General features: G+C 43.5%; 2 protein-coding genes across 9 annotated transcripts in view; both read right to left on the reverse strand.

The window, feature by feature from the left end:
* The window catches only part of LOC135537550 (NACHT, LRR and PYD domains-containing protein 12-like), a 186,376-nt gene that overhangs the window by 62,428 nt on the left and 100,818 nt on the right, over positions 1–23,130 (reverse strand). For 2 of the 3 annotated variants that reach the window (XM_064963681.1, XM_064963685.1), the window contains one exon: positions 14,349–14,465. In XM_064963681.1, the coding sequence (XP_064819753.1) occupies positions 14,349–14,465 (117 nt within the window). Of the gene's footprint in view, positions 1–14,348; positions 14,466–18,427; positions 18,527–19,261; positions 19,371–23,130 lie in introns of those variants that run through there. The other variant, XM_064963684.1, reaches the window with a different exon arrangement.
* Positions 818–12,919, reverse strand: LOC135537553 (NLR family CARD domain-containing protein 3-like). 6 transcript variants are annotated; one of them, XR_010455252.1, is made up of 7 exons: positions 11,448–12,919; positions 10,988–11,161; positions 10,683–10,856; positions 10,337–10,510; positions 10,023–10,069; positions 4,250–9,645; positions 818–3,985 (listed from the first exon to the last, which is right to left on the reverse strand). XR_010455252.1 is itself a non-coding variant. In XM_064963689.1 (6 exons), exons 1-6 carry the CDS (start codon positions 12,827–12,829, stop codon positions 9,116–9,118), a joined length of 2,481 nt encoding a protein of 826 aa, XP_064819761.1. In that variant the 5' UTR covers positions 12,830–12,919; the 3' UTR covers positions 818–9,115. The 6 variants fall into 6 exon arrangements, 1 of the variants encoding a protein (XP_064819761.1); XR_010455250.1 differs by having other exon boundaries at positions 818–4,150; XR_010455253.1 differs by having other exon boundaries at positions 818–3,426; positions 3,691–9,645.

The raw sequence follows: 23,130 nt of genomic DNA on the forward strand, positions 1-23,130 counted from the left end.
TGCGTCACAACACTCTGTTGCTATAGTGACCCTGCATCACAACACTATGTTGCTATAGTAACCCTGCATCACAACACTATGTTGCTATATTGACCCTGCATCACAACACTATGTTGCTATAGTGACCCTGCATCACAACACTATGTTGCTATAGTGACCCTGCATCACAACACTGTGTTGCTATATTGACACTGCATCACAACACTCTGTTGCTATAGTGACCCTGCATCACAACACTATGTTGCTATAGTGATCCTGCATCACAACACTATGTTGCTATAGTGACCCTGCATCACAACACTGTGTTGCTATATTGACACTGCATCACAACACTCTGTTGCTATAGTGACCCTGCGTCACAACACTCTGTTGCTATAGTGATCCTGCATTACAACACTCTGTTGCTATAGTGATCCTGCATTACAACACTCTGTTGCTATAGTGACCCTGCATCACAACACTATGTTGCTATAGTGATCCTGCATTACAACACTCTGTTGCTATAGTGACCCTGCGTCACAACACTCTGTTGCTATAGTGACCCTGCGTCACAACACTCTGTTGCTATAGTGATCCTGCATTACAACACTCTGTTGCTATAGTGACCCTGCGTCACAACACTCTGTTGCTATAGTGACCCTGCATCACAACACTCTGTTGTACAAATTGTAGAATTTATTTAATTCAATTCCACATATTTCATTGTTTTGTATTTCATTTCATATTTGTTTCATGTTTCAACCAGTCGCAGGTTAACGTCAACCTGACAGAGACAATGTAAAATCAATAAACAAACTGTTTTTCCAATTAACAGGCCTTTTCTTGTTTCAAGTCTGTTTTATTATGAAAAGTACAATGTATCACTTTTACAACTATGGAGCATATGTCCATGTATAATGGCACAATTTGTTTTTCAACTTAAAAGACAACAAACGATCACATTGTTATTTTAACGGTGTTGTTTTGCCTTTACTATTATTAAATGAAAACTTTTTTATCAAAGATTCTCTGTAATTAGTATTATCTCGATTAAACTGATTAATCATGTAACTGTAATTAACTAAGAAGTCGGGGCACCAAGGAAAATATTCAGATCACAAAGTTATAATTTCCGAATATAACCTTTCAGATATTTTCATATCTGATCCATAGTCTTCTGATTAATTAATTATTTACTTTACCTCACGTTAGTCTCAATCCAAACGTCATAAATTGTTGGTTATCTGCACGAACCCAGTCTTCACTATGAGTCATCTATACATCAATTGTCTTAAACAATTTATTTACCAACTAAGTAATTCACAGAAATGCATAAACAAATAAACAAAGTCAATATGGTTACAAGAAATGAAGGAATGTGCTGAACCGGCAGCTGGTTAGACAAAGGGGAAATGACAGAGTTAATAATCATAACAATTAAAATGCTTTAAACATGAACGCTCACTCATTCGGGAACAATTGCAATCAATATATATATATTTACGCTCAGTGTGTCGTTGGGATCTCTGCTGAAATGTTAGTTTCTGTTGGACAGTTTCTGTCCTCTCTCTCTCTGTTGTGGTTAGAGTGGATTCTTCAGAGTGACATTCATTAATTTCATTATAGGATAGATGTGTCGGCGCTTGTCGTTCTTTCCGTTCAATGTTCCCGAATTCCTAGCTGCAGACTAGCAATTAAAATCAAATACTTGTTCTTATTCTGTCGGTATCGATAGTCTAAGAGTTCAATCACGTGGTATGGTTAAAAGATTCAGTAACATTTTTTTTATTTTACCTTTATTTAACCAGGCAAGTCAGTTAAGAACAAATTTTTCTTTTCAATGATGGCCTAGGAACAGTTAACTGCCTGTTCAGGGCGCAGAACGACAGATTTGTACCTTGTCAGCTAGGGGGTTTGAACTTGCAACCTTCCAGTTACTAGTCCAACGCTCTAACCACTAGGCTACCCTGCCTCCTCTACACTCTAACCACTAGGCTACCCTGCCACCTCTACACTCTAACCACTAGGCTACCCTGCCGCCTCTACACTCTAACCACTAGGCTACCTGCAGCCTCTACACTCTAACCACTAGGCTACCCTGCTGCCTCTACACTCTAACCACTAGGCTACCCTGCCTCCTCTACACTCTAACCACTAGGCTACCCTGCTGCCTCTACACTCTAACCACTAGGCTACCCTGCCTCCTCTACACTCTAACCACTAGGCTACCCTGCCACCTCTACACTCTAACCACTAGGCTACCCTGCCGCCTCTACACTCTAACCACTAGGCTACCTGCAGCCTCTACACTCTAACCACTAGGCTACCCTGCCTCCTCTGTACTAACCAGTACGCTACCCTGCCACCTCTACACTCTAACCACTAGGCTACCCTGCCGCCTCTACACTCTAACCACTAGGCTACCTGCCACCTCAACAGTCTAACCATTAGGCTACCCTGCCACCTCTACACTCTAACCACTAGGCTACCCTGCCGCCTCTACACTCTAACCACTAGGCTACCCTGCCACCTCTACACTCTAACCACTAGGCTACCCTGCTGCCTCTACACTCTAACCACTAGGCTACCCTGCCTCCTCTACACTCTAACCACTAGGCTACCCTGCTGCCTCTACACTCTAACCACTAGGCTACCCTGCCTCCTCTACACTCTAACCACTAGGCTACCCTGCCACCTCTACACTCTAACCACTAGGCTACCCTGCCGCCTCTACACTCTAACCACTAGGCTACCTGCAGCCTCTACACTCTAACCACTAGGCTACCCTGCCTCCTCTGTACTAACCAGTACGCTACCCTGCCACCTCTACACTCTAACCACTAGGCTACCCTGCCGCCTCTACACTCTAACCACTAGGCTACCTGCCACCTCAACAGTCTAACCATTAGGCTACCCTGCCACCTCTATACTCTAAACACTAGGCTACCTGCCACCTCTACACTCTAACCACTAGGCTACCCTGCCACCTCTACACTCTAACCACTAGGCTACCCTGCCACCTCTACACTCTAACCACTAGGCTACCTTGCCACCTCTACACTCTAACCACTAGGCTACACTGCCACCTCTACACTCTAACCACTAGGCTACCCTGCCACCTCTACTCTCTAACCACTAGGCTACCCTGCCACCTCTACACTCTAACCACTAGGCTACCTGCCTCCTCTACATTCTAACCACTAGGCTACCCTGCCATCTCTACACTCTAACCACTAGGCTACCCTGCCACCTATAGACTCTAACCACTAGGCTACCCTGCCACCTCTACACTCTAACCAATAGGCTACCCTGCCGCCTCTACATTCTAACCACTAGGCTACCCTGCCTCCTCTACATTCTAACCACTAGGCTACCCTGCCACCTCTACACTCTAACCACTAGGCTACCTGCCTCCTCTACATTCTAACCACTAGGCTACCCTGCCACCTCTACTCTCTAACCACTAGGCTACCCTGCCTCCTCTACATTCTAACCACTAGGCTACCCTGCCGCCTCTACATTCTAACCACTAGGCTACCCTGCCTCCTCTACATTCTAACCACTAGGCTACCCTGCCTCCTCTACATTCTAACCACTAGGCTACCCTGCCGCCTCTACACTCTAACCACTAGGCTACCCTGCCATCTCTACACTCTAACCACTAGGCTACCCTGCCGCCTCTACACTCTAACCACTAGGCTACCCTGCCACCTCTACACTCTAACCACTAGGCTACCTGCCTCCTCTACATTCTAACCACTAGGCTACCCTGCCATCTCTACACTCTAACCACTAGGCTACCCTGCCACCTATAGACTCTAACCACTAGGCTACCCTGCCACCTCTACACTCTAACCACTAGGCTACCCTGCCGCCTCTACATTCTAACCACTAGGCTACCCTGCCTCCTCTACATTCTAACCACTAGGCTACCCTGCCACCTCTACACTCTAACCACTAGGCTACCTGCCTCCTCTACATTCTAACCACTAGGCTACCCTGCCACCTCTACTCTCTAACCACTAGGCTACCCTGCCTCCTCTACATTCTAACCACTAGGCTACCCTGCCGCCTCTACATTCTAACCACTAGGCTACCCTGCCTCCTCTACATTCTAACCACTAGGCTACCCTGCCTCCTCTACATTCTAACCACTAGGCTACCCTGCCGCCTCTACACTCTAACCACTAGGCTACCCTGCCATCTCTACACTCTAACCACTAGGCTACCCTGCCGCCTCTACACTCTAACCACTAGGCTACCCTGCCACCTCTACACTCTAACCACTAGGCTACCTGCCTCCTCTACATTCTAACCACTAGGCTACCCTGCTACCTCTACACTCTAACCACTAGGCTACCTGCCTCCTCTACATTCTAACCACTAGGCTACCCTGCCACCTCTACACTCTAACCACTAGGCTACCTGCCTCCTCTACATTCTAACCACTAGGCTACCCTGCTACCTCTACACTCTAACCACTAGGCTACCTGCCTCCTCTACATTCTAACCACTAGGCTACCCTGCTACCTCTACACTCTAACCACTAGGCTACCTGCCTCCTCTACATTCTAACCACTAGGCTACCCTGCCACCTCTACACTCTAACCACTAGGCTACCTGCCACCTCTACACTCTAACCACTAGGCTACCCTGCCACCTCTACACTCTAACCACTAGGCTACCCTGCCACCTCTACACTCTAACCACTAGGCTACCCTGCCACCTCTACTCTCTAACCATAAGGCTACCCTGCCACCTCTACACTCTAACCACTAGGCTACCCTGCCACCTCTACACTCTAACCACTAGGCTACCCTGCCACCTCTACACTCTAACCACTAGGCTACCCTGCCACCTCTACACTCTAACCACTAGGCTACCCTGCCACCTCTACACTCTAACCATAAGGCTACCCTGCCACCTCTACAGTCTAACCACTAGGCTACCCTGCCACCTCTACACTCTAACCACTAGGCTACCCTGCCACCTCTACACTCTAACCACTAGGCTACCTGCCACCCTGGTCTGCAACCTCTCGTGATTGAGAGAAACATGATCTGTTGAGACTTTCTAAAAGTTGGGAATTTATTCAGGAGTTGCAAAAAAGGGCCTGTCCCAGGATGCGTGACCTGGGCTCATGGGCGGTCGTCTGTTCTAGTTAAACTCAAAAGGGAATTCCTTCATTCAAAAATCACATTACACAATTTTACAAAGAGTACCATCATCACTCATCATCTTATACAACAATTAGATGTAAACCTCATATCTGAGGCTATTATATAAACAGCATTATGGTGAAGCGGCCACACCGTCTCCCATGAGCTTCCCAGTTGTACCAAACGGACCAGTTGTACCAAACGGACCAGTTGTACCAAACGGACCAGTTGTACCAAACGGACCAGTTGTACCAAACGGACCAGTTGTACCAAACAGACCAGTTGTACCATTCGGACAAGTTGTACCAAACGGACCAGTTGTACCAAACGGACCAGTTGTACCATTCAGACCAGTTGTAACAAACGGACCAGTTGTACCAAACGGACCAGTTGTACCAAACGGACCAGTTATACCAAACGGACCAGTTGTAAGTACGGACCAGTTGTAACAAACGGACCAGTTGGTAGCTGGATTCTTCACCGATGTTTTATACTTTCTCCAGAACGTAAATGTTGTTCAGAAGAAGAAGAAATTCCTTTGTTCTCTATGAAAACTCACTCTGTCTCTGTACTGTGAGATCCTCTCCTCAGGAATTTACGACCTCTCTGACAGCAGCAGCCTAGTTGTATGAGGCAGGGAGAGGTGGATGGGGCTGTACCCAAAGAGGACAACAAATTATCACATTGGTATTTTAACAGTGTTATTTTACAGTTTTTTTGGATTGCTTACACACTCAAATCAAAAGTAGTACACTATTAGCAAAACCTTACACTCAAGAAGCAAAACATCAGTCCATATTAGCACAACTATAAGCACATTGTCAACCTCACACTTGTTGCAAAACTCTACACACAGTGATTTGCAAAACACTAAACACACTTAACATACATTACACACAAAAATCTATCATGAAGTCATGTCCTCGCAATACCAAAGCACTGACTGTCAAATTACCACTCCGTTCAACACAGTCATCAGGTGTGCAAACACACATTTGCTTAATTGTAGACACACCAATCAGGTGTATAAGCACTTTTAAAAAGTAGCAGGTGAGTTAGTCGGTCTTCAAGCAAAATGGAAAGAGTCAGAGAAAGAGTAAGATGAGGGGAGAGGACGACGAGGAGGAGGAGGATGAGGAGGAAGAGGAAGGGGAGGAAGAGGAAGACAAGAAGGTGCTCAAAGAGAACCGAATCTGACAAATGAGATCCACGCAACACTGGTTGACCACGTTGTCAACCACGGCCTGACGCTGAGGGAGGCTGGACTGCGAGTACAGCCAAATCTAAGCCGATATACAGTGGCAAGTGTGATGAGAACATTGACTGGAAAATAGGTATTGTAAAAATATCATCATATCAAAAACATCTGCACGGTTTCAGTAACTGCTTACACTACTGTATTCTATGCACTTCTGTTACCTTTTCCTGTGAAATTACTGTACTATTGTATACTGTTTTTTTTACATAGGATTGAGGGTCAGGAACGACAAGGGGAAGGCCTCCTATATTCACAGAACAGCAAGAGAGGGAGATAGTAAACATGGTTTTGGCCAACAATGCTATAACACTCTAGCAGCTTCAAGCTAACATTGTCAATAACCACGCCATTTTCAACGATATCCATCAGGTCTCAACATCAACACTGCCACGCATCCGAAAAAAAACAACATATTCAAATGAAGCAAATTTATCGAGCGCCTTTCCGAAAGGGTGAAACGACTGCGGCATGATTATGCAGAGGTGTGTGTTCACTTTAGCAGTGTGATCTTGCATACTGTCTCATTATCTTTTACTGTACTGTAATATGTATACTAGATCTACACCACACTGTTTTTACGAATGGATGGAGAGTTAATTTACGTAGATGAGGTTCAACCTGACGAGAACACGAAGGAGGGGAAGAAACATCATTGGCCACAGGGCTTTAGTCAATGTCCCAGGGCAACGTGGGGGTAATATAACACTCTGTGCAGCCATTACACAGAATGGGGTCCTCCACCGCCATGCCCATATGGGCCCTTACAACACAGCACTCATACTTACATTCTTGGACCAATTGCACAACATAACAGCAGCAAATCAAATCGATCATATGCAATACATTGTTGTCTGGGACAATGTGTCTTTCCACCGCTCTGCTCTGGTTCAGAACTGGTTTCAGCAACATCCACATTTCACCACCGTCCTATATCTTCCACCATACTCTCCATTCCTCAACCCTATAGAAGAGTTTTTCTCGGCATGGCGCTGGAAGGTATATGATCTCCGTCTCCAGGCTGAGGTACCCCTCATCCAAGCCATGGAGGAGGCCTGTGACCAGATGGAGGTAGCAGCAATGCAAGGATGGATTCGTCATTCAAGACGTTTCTTTCCAAGGTGTCTTGCTAATGACAACATTGCCTGCGATGTTGATGAAATTCTCTGGCCAGATCCAGCTCGGCAAAGAGACAATGTGTAGTTGTTTTTTTTTGTTTTCTTTAAACTTACAATACGTAAAGTGACGTTTGGTTACAGCATTACATTATATTTGTACTTTGTTGATAGTAGCCTACTCTAATCATAGGGAAGTAGAAGTGCTAAAAGTGTTGTAGGTTTATCACAGCAGAGTGTAACTCGTGCAAACAGAGTACAGTAATGTGAAACGTGTGTGTTTCATAGGGTAACAAAGTGTCGTTTTTAAAAAGAAGTGTATAGTTTTTACAAGAGTGTTTAATTTAGCAAAGGATCTGTAGTGTTTTGCTAATTGGGTGTGTGGTTGTGCTAATTGTGTGTAGTGTTTTGAAAACACGGGCCCTGTTTTGAAAATCGTGCTTAAGCAATCAAAAAAAACAGTAAGAGGTCAAGGTCACAACTATAGGAAGATGCGCATGTGTGTGTGTGTGTGTGAGAGAGTTTGTCCAGTGTGCGTGTTTTTGTTTGTCCAGTGTGAATGTGTGTTTGTCCAGTGTGTGTGTGTGTCTTTGCCCAGTCTGTGTGTGTGTCCAGTCTCCAGGACTTGTCATTGGCTCCAAGATAACAGTCCTCACCCCCTCCTCTCCTGCTGATTCCTTTATATGTAACTCCTATAACAGCCCCCCTCCCACTCCACTCTACCTCCCAGTAACAGCGCCCAGTCAGACCCTCTCTACACAGCACCTGTCCACAGTCCTCAAATCTCTCTGGGTGATCAGGATACGGCTGCTCCTCTGTCCTACATGTCACCTTTCTGTTCTCCTCAGACAGAGAGAGGAGTCTGTTTACTGTGTTTGGGTCCAGTGTGTGTGTGTGTGTGTGTGTGTGTGTGTCCAGCATGTATGTGTGTGTGTTTGTCCAGTGTGTGTGTGTGTTTGTCCAGTGTGTGTGTGTGTTTTTGTCCAGTGTGTGTGTGTGTGTGTTTGTGAGTCCTGTGTGTGGGTGTGTGTTCAGTGTGTGTGTGTTCAGTGTGTGTGTGTGTGTCCAGTGTGTGTCCAATTGTGTGTGTGTGTGTGTCTCTCGCGTGTGTGTTTGTGTCCAGCGTGTGTCTGTGTATTTTTTGTTCATCCAATGTGTGTTTGTGTGTGTTTGTCCAGTGTGTGTGTGTTTTTGTCCAGTGTGTGTGTGTTTTTGTCCAGTGTGTGTGTGTATGTGAGTCCAGTCTATGTGTGCGTGTATGAGTCCAGTGTGTGTGTGAGTCCAGTGTGTGTTTGTGAGTCCAGTGTGTGTGTGTGTGTTTGTGAGTCCAGTGTGTGTGTGTGTGTGTTTGTGAGTCCAGTGTGTGTGTGTCCAGTGTGTGTCCAATTGTGTGTGTGTTTGTGAGTCCAGTGTGTGTGTGTTTGTGAGTCCAGTGTGTGTGTGTTTGTCCAGTGTGTGTGTGTGTGTTTGTCCAGTGTGTGTGTGTGTGTTTGTCCAGTGTGTGTGTGTGTTTGTCCAGTGTGTGTGTGTGTTCAGTGTGTGTGTGTGTGTTCAGTGTGTGTGTGTGTGTTCAGTGTGTGTGTTTGTTCAGTGTGTCTGACAGGTTATTATTTCAGCGACACTGAGGAGTCAACATCATAAACCCTAAACCCTGGATAGAGGGGCTCAGTGAATGTGGAGGTGAATGTGATCAGGTGGGTCAGTGTGCCAGAGGAGGCTCTATAGAAGGACAGAGTGCCGGCTGGCCAGTCCAGATACACTCCTACTCTGTGGGAGCTGGAGGAGGGGACGTCTATGGTAGTGGAATTATTATTGTGCCAGGCTCTGTAACTGTTGTCAGAGCAGAACAGACTCCAGGACTTGTCATTCCATCCAAGCCAACAGTCCCTACCCATTCCTCTCCTGCTGATTGCTTTATATGTCACTCCTATTTCAGCCCCTCCCCCACTCCATTCTACCTCCCAGTAACAGCGCCCAGTCAGACCCTCTCTACACAGCACCTGTCCCCAGTCCTCAAATCTCTCTGGGTGATCAGGATACGGCTGCTCCTCTGTCCTACATGTCACCTTTCTGTTCTCCTCAGACAGAGAGAGGAGTCTGTCTACTGTGTTTGGGTCCAGTGTGAGATCACAGACATCTGATGGATGAAACCAGACACAATATTAGAAATCATCATCATTCACATTAGAATGTTAACTCACTTTTCACTAATTCATTTAATGTAGATGTTTCTAGGTATCAAAAGGAGAAGTTAAGGTAACTTGAGACTTGTTGAATGATCATATGTTATACTGTATGGTAATATAAAACACACTTATTCACATTAATTACACACACACACACACATTGTCAAAGCAACTCTTTGTAAACGTTGGTGTCCCTGATTTCTGCTTCTGTAGAACTACAGCTGATATTTAATATGACCAAGTCAGTAATGATGTTGGTCTTTGACTTTGACTTAACTTGAATTAAGACTTATTCTTAGTCATATTCTTCACAGCAGTCAACACTCACATTTTCTAAGTCCAGGTTTCATTCTGTTCTCTCCACCATGTTCCACACTGTAGCGGTAAGCAGAAGAACAGACAGTCATTGAGGGATACACCTGAACTCACACACACACACACACACACACACACACACACACACACACACACACACACACACACACACACACACACACACACACACACACACACACACACACACACACACACACACACACACAGTCAGTAACTTTGTCCAAGTGGTGGTCAGAATGTTTGTCTTAACTTGCCTGATAAGTCCAACATGTCTGATATGAACATTGACATAAACCCTCTACATACTTGAGTTTCTCCAGTCTGCAGTGTGGATCCTCCAGTCCAGCAGAGAGCAGTCTGACTCCTGAGTCTCCTGGGTGATTGTAGCTCAGGTCCAGCTCTCTCAGGTGTGAGGGGTTTGACCTCAGAGCTGAGACCAGAGAAGCACAGCCTTCCTCTGTGACTAGACAGCCTGACAGCCTGCAAAGAGTCAAATCATATTAAAATCACACTGCTATTCTTTGGTGGTGAAAATAGTGGCAGTATATTTTTTCAACATATTCAGATACATCAGTTATTTTTGTGTGTCTGGTAAACACATGTGGATCTGGTGAACAGTTATCACTTGTTGACCAACTACAGGAATACTGACCTCAGAGTCTCCAGTTTACAGTGGGGATTCCCCAGTCCATCAGAGAGCAGCTTCACTCCTGAATCCTTCAGGTCATTGTTACTCAGATCCACCTCTCTCAGGTGTGAGGGGTTTGACCTCAGAGCTGAGACCAGAGAAGCACAGCCTTCCTCTGTGACTAGACAGCCTGACAGCCTGCAAAGAGTCAAATCACATTAAAACCACACTGATATTCTTTGGTGGTGAAAATAGTGACAGTATATTTGGGAGAACTTCATACATAAAGTGCTTTCATATCTGATAATAATATATCTGATAATACTGACCTCAGAGTCCCCAGTTTACAGTGGGGATTCCCCAGTCCATCAGAGAGCAGCTTCACTCCTGAATCCTTCAGGTCATTGATACTCAGGTCCAGCTCTCTCAGGTGTGAAGGGTTTGACTCCAGAGCTGAGACCAGAGAAGCACAGCCTTCCTCTGTGACTCCACAGCCTGACAGCCTGACAAAGAGATCATCATGACTTCACAAACACACTGTTCATTTAACACCAGTAGTGTAGAAGGACACTGGCAGATGCATTTGGTTTATTCTCCCAAACAACATATAGATTCATCTTCCGTTTCCTAGAATTGTATGGTCATATTGTTATACTAATGTGAAAATCAATGAATTTATTCAATATGTTTTTCAATATAATATTATACACATATTATAATACATATTTTTCTCTAAACTGAATATTTCATCCTGATGATTAGTTCTTAAATGTCATTTTATTTACTCACAGAACAGCTCTGGAGGCTTTGACCACTGGCAGCAGCCTCAGAAGACCTTCCTCTGATCTGGAGTATTTCTTCAGGTCAAACACATCCAGCTCCTTTTCTGAAGTCAGCAACACAAAGACCAGAGCTGACCACTGTGCAGGTGACAGGTTGGGTTTTGAGAGACTTCCTGATCTCAGGTATCTTTGGATCTCCTCCACTAGAGAATGGTCATTCAGTTCATTCAGACAGTGGAACAGATTGATGCTCCTCTCTGGAGAGAGATCCTCCCCGATCTTCTCCTTGATGTACTTGACTGTTTCTTCATGGCTCTGTGAGCTGGTTCTTGTCTTTGTCAGTAGACCTTGTAAGTGCTTCTGATTGGACTCCAGTGAGAGGCCCAGAAGGAAGCGGAGGAAAAGGTCCAGGTTTCCCGTCTCACTTTGTAAGGCTTTATCCACAGCACTCTTGTAGAAAGCAACTTCAGGATTGTCATTGAACAGCAGAGAAAAGATAATGGACTTTGCTTGCAGTTTGTCCATTACATTCTCATTGTTGTTGATGAATGAGAGGAACACATATACAGCAGCCAGAAACTCCTGAATGCTCAGATGCACGAAGCAGTACACCTTGTCCTGGTACAGCACACATTCCTCTTTAAAGAGCTGTGTACACAATCCTGAGTACACTGAGGCTTCATTGACATCAATGCCAGACTCTTTCAGGTCTTCTTCATAGAAAATCAGATTGCCATTCACAAGCTGTTGAAAAGCCAGTTTTCCCAGTGACAGAATGCTCTCTTTAATCCAGTGTGGACCTGTCTCTTCTTTCCCAAGATACTTTTCATTCTTCTGTTTGGTATGAAACACCACAAGGTGTGTGTACATCTCAGTCAGAGTCTTGGGCATCTCTTCTCTCTTATGTTTCAGCATGTGTTCAAGGACTGTTGCAGAAATCCAACAGAAGACTGGAATGTGGCACATGATGTGGAGGCTCCTTGATGTCTTTATGTGTGAGATGATTCTGCTGGCCAGGTCCTCATCACTGAATCTCTTCCTGAAGTACTCCTCCTTCTGTGGGTCATTGAACCCTCGTACCTCTGTCACCTGGTCAACACACCCTGAAGGGATCTTATTGGCTGCTGCAGGTCGGGTAGTTATCCAGAGGAGAGCAGAGGGAAGCAGATTTCCCTTGATCAGATTTGTCAGCAGAACATCCACTGAGGTTGACTCTGTGACGTCCCAACAGATCTTGTTCTTCTGGAAGTTTAGGGGCAGTCGGCACTCATCCAGACCATCAAAGATGAACAGAACTTTGTAGTTGTTGTAGTTAGAGATTCTTGATTGATTGGTTTCCATTGAGAAGTGATTGAGAAGTTCAATGAAAGTGAGATTTTCACCTTTCATCAAATTCAGCTCCCGAAAAGGGAATGAAAATACAAATTGGACATCCTGATTTGCTTTTCCTTCAGCCCAGTCCAGAATGAACTTCTGCACAGAGACTGTTTTTCCAATGCCAGCGACTCCCTTTGTCAGCACAGTTCTGATAGGTTTGTCTTGTCCAGTTAAGGGTTTGAAGATGTCGTTACATTTGATTGCAGTCTCTGGTCTTGCTTGTTTCCTGGTTGTTGTCTCAATCTGTCTCAGCTCATGTTCATTATTGACCTCTCCTGTTCCACCCTCTGTGATGTAGAGCTCTGTGTAGATCTTATTGAGAAGTGTTGGGTTTCCTTGTTTAGCGATCCCCTCAAATACACATTGAAACTTCTTCTTTAGATTAGATTTGAGTTCACGTTGGCAAATCACAGCAAGCTCATCTGAATGAAGAAATAACACAGAGGATATTAATATTACATCTGTTTTAATGCCTACAGTATTGTAGGACTTTTATGAAGTTTAAATTATAATAATTTATTCCCTAAACTGACTGTATAAATGTGTAAATGTTTTCATAATGCATTACAGACTGGTGTGACTGATTATATTATTATTGGTATTATTGATGGTATTATTAATGTTCTCTCTTTCTCTAAATTAATCAGCACAACACATCCCTGCTGCTACTTGATGAGGTCACTAGGTGTTGTGTTAAGGCTGCTACAATATCATTGAGTTTCACAGCTACTTTAGCTGTACTTTAGCTACAGCTTTTAAATGTTATAAAACATCATTCAACATGAGGCAGACAGATCTTACATTTCTCCAGTGTGTCAGCAAGCTCCTTCTGGTTCATTTTCCTCAGGATGTGCAGTGTGATCTTCAGAGCCCCCTCTCTGGCACTGCTCTCCTGCTTCTCATCTTCAGCATCCACCACTTCCTTATCCTGCTTCTGACTCTCAAAGCCTTCTGGGAGTTCTGGACTAAGAATCCTCTTGAACATCTTCAGCTCGTTCTTCACAAATCTAATAATATTCTCTTCAAGCAACTGAAATAAAACAAGTAAATAAGTTAAGCAAGAGAATAAATGCTTTCTCATTAACACATGAATGAATGATTGACAGATCAACTTTACTTGAGGTAAACAGATACAAATGTACATAACAGGACCACATACACTGAATATGGAGGCCAGGTCTGTTTGATGACTCTGTGAAGACTGACCACTGAGAATCTCTGACTCTGATCTCTCCTGTTGGTTTCTGTGGACAAAACATGAGATTACATCTCCTCATCGAGGGAGTGCACACACACACACACACACACACACACACACACACACACACACACACACACACACACACACACACACACACACACACACACACATACAGAGGGAAGGTTGTGTTTGTTTAATATTGTTTAAGGACTATGAAATGGACGAAAGGATTAGCCTATGTGTTATGAAAACAGCAACAATAAATGTGAAAATGGGAGAGGAGAAATGACTTGTTTAACTCACTGACCAGGACCCATGAGTTCTTCCTACCTTTGTTCAGTAGAAAAGTCTCCCTCTCTAAACTCTATAGGATGTTCCATAGACCAGTCACTCTTCATGGACACACAGCTGGGAACAGGGGAGGCTGGTCTCTCCTGCTGGATTGGTCTTCAACACAACAGAGACAAACATTACATATCTCATCTATTCTTAGCTCAGAAGGGGAAATATAAGAAGAGTTTCATTCTAAAAAGCTACATATCCATTTCCATAAATGTTGGTAAATAAGCTGTCATTGTTTACAGGAATCGTTGTGTATTTAATCTAATCATGGCATTGTGTTGTTCAGTGACAGTACTACTGTTAGATTTTGCAATTCTAAGCAATTCTAAGTAATTACTACTTTTGTAAGGAATTACACATTATTCAGTACTACTGCAGTTGCTATATAATTCCAATAGATGGCAGCATAAGACCACTAATGACATTTCAGAAGGTTAGTTTCGTTTTCTCCCTGGATACACCACCACTCCCCCTCACAGGAAATCTCCTGTGTGATTCTTTCTGTCCCTTTCCACACTGCTAACACAAGAGGAAGCACTGAAACAGTATTTAACAGATTACTGTGAAGTAATATAATGATGATTCATGTTTATTATTACCTGGTTTTATGCTCATGTTTTGAAATTATACTTCATTAACATAACGATTATCAATAAGCCCGATTATCAATAAGCCTACATTAATTCAGTTACCTCTGGTTGAGAAAAACTAAAATAGGTTTTTAAAGTGTTCTAGGCTACCCTACCCTAGAATTAGGGTTCAAATAGGTTATACCTAGGGTTAGGGGTTAAGTTAAAAATAGGTTAATCAGGTAGGGGTTAAGGGTTAAGGGTTAAGGTTAAAATAGGTTATACCTAGGTTTAGGGGTTAAGGGCTAAGGTTAAAATAGGTTATACCTAGGGTTAGGGGTTAAAATAGGTTATATCTAGGGTTAGGGGTTAGGGGTTAAGGTTAAAATAGGTTATACCTAGGGTTAGGGGTTAAAATAGGTTATATCTAGGGTTAGGGGCTAATCTTGAGAGCAGACGCATTATTTTCATTTTATTTGCGATTTTCAGAAATCGTTAACGTTGCGTTATGCTAATGAGCCTGAGGCTTTAGTCACAAACCCGGATCCGGGATGGGGAGTTTCAAGAAGTTAATAATATGTCTTGTGCTTTTGGCAATGATTTATGTGTAATAATTATGTATAACAAGTGATACCATGTGTGTCTCTAAAGCATTTTGTCTTCATTTTGGCAGATTAACTCATGTTTATTCCCCAAGATTAACTCAGGTGTTCACCCAGTGGCTAAGGAGTTGGACCTGTGGCCAAAAGGTGGCTGGTTTGAATCCCTGGCCGGGTGCTGGAAAATGTGCTATTTGCTAACCGCTATGGTTGCAAGATGTAATGTATTGACTGGCTGGAAGTTGCACTCTGTCTTTTCTATTCCGAGGTTGTTTACTCGCAATATCAGATATTAACATGATTTTTTGTAATGCATTTATACTAAGGTTGAGGTTTTGACTAGTGATTATTTACCTGGGATTCAATACCTGCTATAGTCACTTGTTTTTCTCACCCAATAGCAACACAGCCCTAATAGGAGATAAATAGCTAACTAAAATGATGAGTGACCATTTTAGAAAATCATGGGACATATAGTCTGTGGTTGCTGCTATTTTATGTCAATCATATTGCTGCTTGTAGCCTATAACTAATGCTTTGTGGTCATATGCTCCCATCTATTGGACATTTTGCAATTAAATGTTATTAATTCAAATACATTGGTGGGGCAGCTGAGAAATAAAGTATATTTTTCTGGTTAATTCCTTAGATCTCTAACCTGCCCAAACTATCCCACGCCAATTGCTGAAACTTTCACATAGAGGTTACTTGGTCACACAGTTCAAACCACATTTGAAAAATTAAACAGATGTGGCTTGTTGATCAAGTGTTCTGCCTTGCAATAATAAATATAATAAAATAACAAAACAAAAACAGCAAAATGCTGAGACAGGTTTTGATTAACAAAATAATCAAAATGCTATTTAGTACCATAATGGTATTTACTAACATAATATTATTACTAAAACAGTTTCTAAATAATTAGGGTTAAGGTTAATGCTAAAATAGGTAATAAGTAGCGTTATATACTGATGTAAAAATGGCTTTATAAATACATTTGATTGATTGTTAGGTTTAGGGGTTTTAAGGTAAAAAAACAGTATGGGTTTATAGCTCTCTTGCTCCTCCCTGTGGCCTTCTGTGGGTACTACATAACTCATTCACGACACCTGCTGGGCTCATAATCTGAGGTAGCAACTGCGTCAGATCTACAAATCAATGAGCTACACCTGTCCATTTGTTTTCTAACTCAGTGAAACTGCGCAGCTTTCACTCAATCCGATGACTACGAACGAACATTTCGATGCATATCAATTTACCCTTGCAGCCATTTAGAAACAACAAGTCACAAAAAAAGTGTTGTTTCTTAATTAAAAAAATGACTTCTGGCTGTTTAAATCGGCCACATCTTGAAAAAGAGGACAGACATTCGTTTTCGTTAGGTGTTGCTGTAACCCTGTTGATAATAAGTAACCTGACGTCAGCGTTCAAGCTTAATGCCGGCAGGTGTCATTGATACAATAGTGAAGCTGCCATTGTGACGCAGAACAATGAGTTGGGAATAGAACGTTCAGAAGGTGAGTTGATTCCACGGAGCTCAATAGAACTAATAGGAACTGGCAGGAAGAAGAATGACCTAAAATAAGGCCTGTTTTTTAGCGATTACTCTATAACATAATGTAATGTTATGAAACTGGGCACCATGGCGGATGCAATGAACTAGTTATCAGAAAAGAAATGTTGTTGTAAATGTCATGTTTCCAGCCTAGTTGAAGCGCACTGAAAATAATATTCAAAAGTTTGGTCCTTGGACACATAAGGGTTAAACACTAAAGTTATACTGTCCATCTTGTGAAGAGAGGAGGGGTTAAGAACGGAGCAGAAGAGACATGTTTGTTGTTTGCTGTAACTAATGGTCAACGTTGTATTGTAATGTATGCAGTGGTGGGCCGTCAGGGCCAGCAAGGCCTTCTCTGCTGGCCTAAACATCATTAGAATATATATATTTTTTAAATATATTTTCCCACAAATATGTATTAAATTATTCCCCAGAGTAAGAGTTATACTCTTCATTTCATAGCTTTCCTCTTGGTTGCACTGCTTCCAGCCCCACGTTGAGATTTGGAGGGCTGGTCTTTATGTTAGATCTTTTATCCAATCCTATTCAGCCATCATGTGTTGCCAGGGGTCTAAAATCTGCCCCCAGGCCTTCAGAATCAACAGTGCGGGCGCTTGTAGCTTAAAGTGAATGGAAATTAAAATTTAGTGTCAATCAATCAGCTTTAGAGTTGGCTATTGTACGCCTGCTGGCTGGCTCCAGTGTTACACAGGAGCCAGCTAGCAGGCATAGTGCGTGCACGTATTTTGATTGGATTACCAATATTGAGAGGCAGGTCCTATATGGGCAGGTCTCAGAACTAGGAAACTGAAATTGATAAATTCATTAATTTGCGTACTACTAAGCTGTTTTTTCAACCCACAGTGGCGGAAGGAGAAGATATCGATTTGGTCGAGGATATAATTATAACGCCATCCTCAAGACAAACTTTTCAAGAAATTTTTAATTTTGCACGCCCAATTTTTCAGTTTTTGATTTGTTAAAAAAGTTTGAAATATCCAATAAATGTCATTCCACTTCATGATTGTGTCCCACTTGTTGTTGATTCTTCACAAAAAAATACAGTTTTATATCTTTATGTTTGAAGCCTGAAATGTGGCAAAAGGTCACAAAGTTCAAGGGGGCCGAATACTTTCGCAAGGTACTGTAGCATTTTGCAAAACAAAAATTCATACACAAAAATCTATGAATTCAATTCTAATAACAACAATATTTTACAGCCACATGAAGGTTCCCATAAACAATAATTTCTGATGAAAAATAACAATTGTGAAAAAATTGTGGAAATAATTATTTAGAAATTAACTCTTTATATGTTCCTATACAACATCGTCATCTCACCTCTTATCTTTGGAGTCATGTTCCTCACAGAGACTCATTTTAGAGGCAGGGCCCCCCTCCTCTTTTTCACCAGAGAGACTCATTTTCAAGCACTGACCCCTGAACAGAGATCCAACATGTTGGTTGTGGTTAACAAAGTGACACCTAATTATTGAAGGTCAATTGTTCTATTTAATTACTGATCTCTTATAAATAAAACATTTACTAACAGACACAAACAGTCAGGTGATTTTTTGCATCACATGAACATGCAGTCGTGATGATATTTTTCACCTTTTATCCATATAGTGTAACTAATAATATTAATAATAATAATAAAATAATTATAATATAATATAATAATAACAATATAATATATAGTAATATTAATAATAATGTCTCACTTTCTCTTCTAATAATTTCTCTCATTCTAGTGTGTTGCTTTGTTCAACAGGTATGATATTATGATGCTGTTACTGAATTCAGTTCATAATATCGATGTTAAGAAAAGTCTGTTCAGTGGATTCATACCAAATTACACAGGAAGCAGGAGCTCATTGGAATTTAGAAAACAACACATGTTCTGATATTCTGAAAGACGACTTACAATTTATACATTAAAAATATACAAATTGTAAAATAACCACGATATACGAATATATGAACAACATGTTTTTGAGTGTGACTTGACAACACCCAGTTAGCGCCATTTTGTATGATTGAACTGTCACGTAGCTGTCCCAGGTGAAATGGACTGTTACATCTGAGTGTTTTACTGTCATTCACTATACTAAAATAACACCAGACATTGAATGTCTCTACACACTTTACAATAATTCCTGGGAAGATTCTTACCTTGTAGCCTGAATTCACAACCAGAACATGTCAAGTCATTGAGGTATTTTCCGTTGTGTTGAGAGATCACCTTCCTGATGACAAGTGTCTCTGTATCTATGTTCTAGGTTCAGTTGATCTTTGGATGCAATAATATCTGGTCAAAGTCTAGTGACACAACACCATATTATATCATAACCATAACAGTAGTTTAACCTTTGGCTAGTAAAGGCCATGGTATATTATAACATGTAGAATCATTATGATGAACCACGTTCAGACTATAACATGTAGAATCATTATGATGATCCAGGTTCATACTATAACATGTGGAATCATTATGATGATTGTCACGCCTGGTCGTAATATATTGTGTTTGTCTTCATTTATTTGGTCAGGCCAGGGTGTGACATGGGTTTATTGTGGTGTGTTTTGTCTTGGGGTTTTGTGGGGTGTTGGGTGTGTGGCTTAGTGGGGTTATCTAGCAAAGTCTATGGCTGTCTGGAGTGGTTCTCAATCAGAGGCAGGTGTTTATCGTTGTCTCTGATTGGGAACCATATTTAGGCAGCCATATTCTTTGAGTATTTCGTGGGTGATTGTTCCTGTCTCTGTGTTTGTTGTCACCAGATAGGCTGTATAGGTTTTCACGTTCCGTTTGTTGTTTTTTGTATTGTTCGTTTTCTTCATAATTAAACATGTCTCAAAAATACTACGCTGCTGTCAGGATTTGGCCAGGGTTGTTCCGGGTTTTGGTCAGTAGATGTCCCCATTGTGCTTTTTGTCCCTATGTTTTTCCCTTGATCCCCATTATTATTTGCACCTGTGTCTCGTTTCCCCTGATTGTATTTAAACCCTTTGTTTCCCTCAGTTCTGTGCTCTGTGTTTGTATGTTAGCACCCTGCCCTAGTGTTCTGTGTACTCTTGTTGATTCCGGGTGAAGTTCTTGTGGTATTCTGTTTTTTGTTTTTGTTTATTTTTTGGTGAGTTTCTTTTGAGGTCTTTTTTGTGTTTTTCCTACCACCTTTTGGATTTGCCATTTTTTGCATTTTAGGATTTTTTCTTTATTAAATACACCGTCTTAAGTACTGCTGTGTCTGCCTCATCTTCTGGGTTCTGCTGTCTATTCGTGGCTCAGTTGGTAAAGTGACTGTTTCTCACTCCGGAGACCCAGGTTCGAAACCGGGTCCAGACAGAAACACAGAGCCAAAAATGAACCCAGAGGCAGCTAGTTCCCAGGACCTTTTTGCCACGCTGTTCCACCACCAGGAGACTGTCCAATGCCACGAAGCCGCCCTGGTTCAGCAAGAGGCCTTAATGGCTAGACATTCTCATCTTATGTCGGAGATGCTGAATTCCATTAAGCAAATATCTGATCGACTTACCCCGGCAACAGTTTCCGTCCCAGTACCTCAGGTTCACGTACCCATGGCAGTTAACCCCCTGGCTGAACCTCGTCTTCCACCTCCCCAACGGTTCTCAGGTGATCCAAGTGCTTGTAAAGGCTTTCTCACTCAATGTTCTCTCTCCTTTGAGCTGCAACCCTCGTCGTTTCCCACCGACCGGTCTAAGATTGCATATATCATCACCCTGCTGTCGGAAAAAGCCCTGGCCTGGGCTACTGCTGTGTGGGATGCCCATAGTTCCTGCTGTGCCAGCTACTCTGCCTTTGCTGAGGAATTCAAACGAGTGTTTCAAGGCCCAAGCAGTGGTTCTGACTCAGCCAAACAGCTCCTGACTCTCCATCAAGGTTGGCGCAGCGTGACGGACTATGCCATCCAGTTCCGCACGGTGGCAGCAGCGAGTGGCTGGAACAACGAGGCGCTCACGGTGTGCTTTCTGAAAGGCCTTTCCGACACTATCCAAGATGAACTGGCCACTCGGGAACCACCGGACAATCTCGAGTCCCTGATCAAGTTGGCCTCACGCATTGACCAGCGTCTGAGAGAGAGAGAACTCAACCGTAGACCTCTAGCCCCTATCAGTCCCAGCTCCGAGTCCCCACCTTTATCATCGCTGGCTCCACCGGAACCCATGCAGATTGGACGCATCTCCCAGGCTGAGAGAGACCGCCGGATGAGGGAGCGACGCTGTCTATATTGCGGCAAACCGGGCCATTTCCGTTCCACGTGTCCCGGGCTCCAGGGAAACGCTCTGTCCCGTACAGACCGGGGGAACTGTAACGGGAAACATAACCTCCTCCCATCCGTCCAACTCCCGTCTGCTCATTCCAGTCACCCTCTCCTGGGACAACCACAAGCTTCACCTTCAAGCCTTGGTAGACTCTGGAGCCGCAGGTAACTTCATGGATGGTGTCTGGGCGAAGGAGAATGGCGTTCCCTCTGAACCTCTAAGTGACCCCATGAGGGTTACTACATTGGATGGAAGCCCTTTGGGATCTGGACTTGTCACTCATGTCACTACCTCCTTGAGACTTTCAGTTTCACAACACCAGGAATTGATGAACTTTCATTTGATCTCCTGTTCCGAGTTCCCTCTCGTCCTTGGATACCCCTGGCTTCACAGCCATAACCCTCACATCGACTGGTCTGTGGGCACTATCAAGCAGTGGGGTCCTACGTGCCAAGCTACTTGTATTTTCCAGAATTCCCCGAGTTCTACTCCCGAGTCTTTAGAATCCATCGACCTGACCCGAGTTCCCGAGTGTTACCATGACCTCAAACTGGTGTTTAGCAAACAGAGGGCCACCATGCTACCACCCCATAGATCTTACGATTGTCCCATCGACCTGTTTCCGGGCACTTGCCCCCCCAGGGGTCGGATCTTTTCCCTATCTCCACCCGAACGAGCTGCTATGGATACCTACATCAAGGACTCTCTGGAAGCAGGCCTCATGCGTCCATCAACCTCCCGGCGGGAGCAGGGTTTTTCTTTGTGGCCAAGAAAGATGGTGGATTACGTCCTTGCATCGACTACCGGGGACTCAATGACATAACCGTCCGTAACCGTTACCCGCTACCCCTTATGGCCACAGCCTTCGAGCTGCTCCAGGAAGCAGTTGTTTTCACTAAGCTTGACCTGCGGAACGCATACCATCTTGTGCGGATCAGACCTGGTGACGAGTGGAAGACCGCTTTCAACACGCCTACTGGTCACTATGAATACTTGGTGATGCCCTTCGGCCTGACCAACGCCCCAGCGGTGTTCCAAGCGCTCATAAACGATGTGCTTAGGGATATGCTTAACATATTTGTGTTCGTTTACTTGGATGACATCCTCATCTTTTCGAGCTCCCTTCAAGAACACACTAAGCATGTCAGACAAGTACTCAAACGCCTCCTGGACAGCCATCTGTACGTTAAGCCGGAAAAATGTGAATTCCATTCATCCCGAGTACAATTCCTGGGATTTGTAGTGGAACCCGGTCGAGTCCAAATGGACCCTAGGAAGGTAGGGGCGGTAGCGGATTGGCCCACCCCCAAATCCGTTAAGGATGTTCAGCGTTTCCTGGGCTTCACAAACTTTTACCGCAAGTTCATCAAGAACTTCAGTTTGGTGGCAGCTCCTCTCTCAGCTTTAACCAAAGGTGGCAATGCAAGGTTTGTGTGGGGAAGAGAAGCTGAGACGGCCTTCCAAGGACTCAAGCAGCGCGTCCTCTCTGCTCCCATCCTGATACTACCGACTACGGATGAACCATTTGTGGTGGAGGTAGACGCATCAGAGGTTGGTGTTGGAGCTGTCCTGTCTCAGAGGGGTGAAGACAAGAAGCTTCATCCGTGCGCTTTCTTCTCACACCGGCTTACCCCGACTGAGAGGAACTACGATGTGGGGGATCGTGAACTCCTAGCGGTTAAGATGGCATTGAAGGAATGGAGACACTGGCTCGAGGGGGCTTCTCACCCGTTTCAAGTGCTTACGGACCACAAAAATCT

This window comes from Oncorhynchus masou, unplaced genomic scaffold, assembly GCF_036934945.1.
Source record: "Oncorhynchus masou masou isolate Uvic2021 unplaced genomic scaffold, UVic_Omas_1.1 unplaced_scaffold_814, whole genome shotgun sequence".
Taxonomy (NCBI): Eukaryota; Metazoa; Chordata; class Actinopteri; order Salmoniformes; family Salmonidae; genus Oncorhynchus; species Oncorhynchus masou.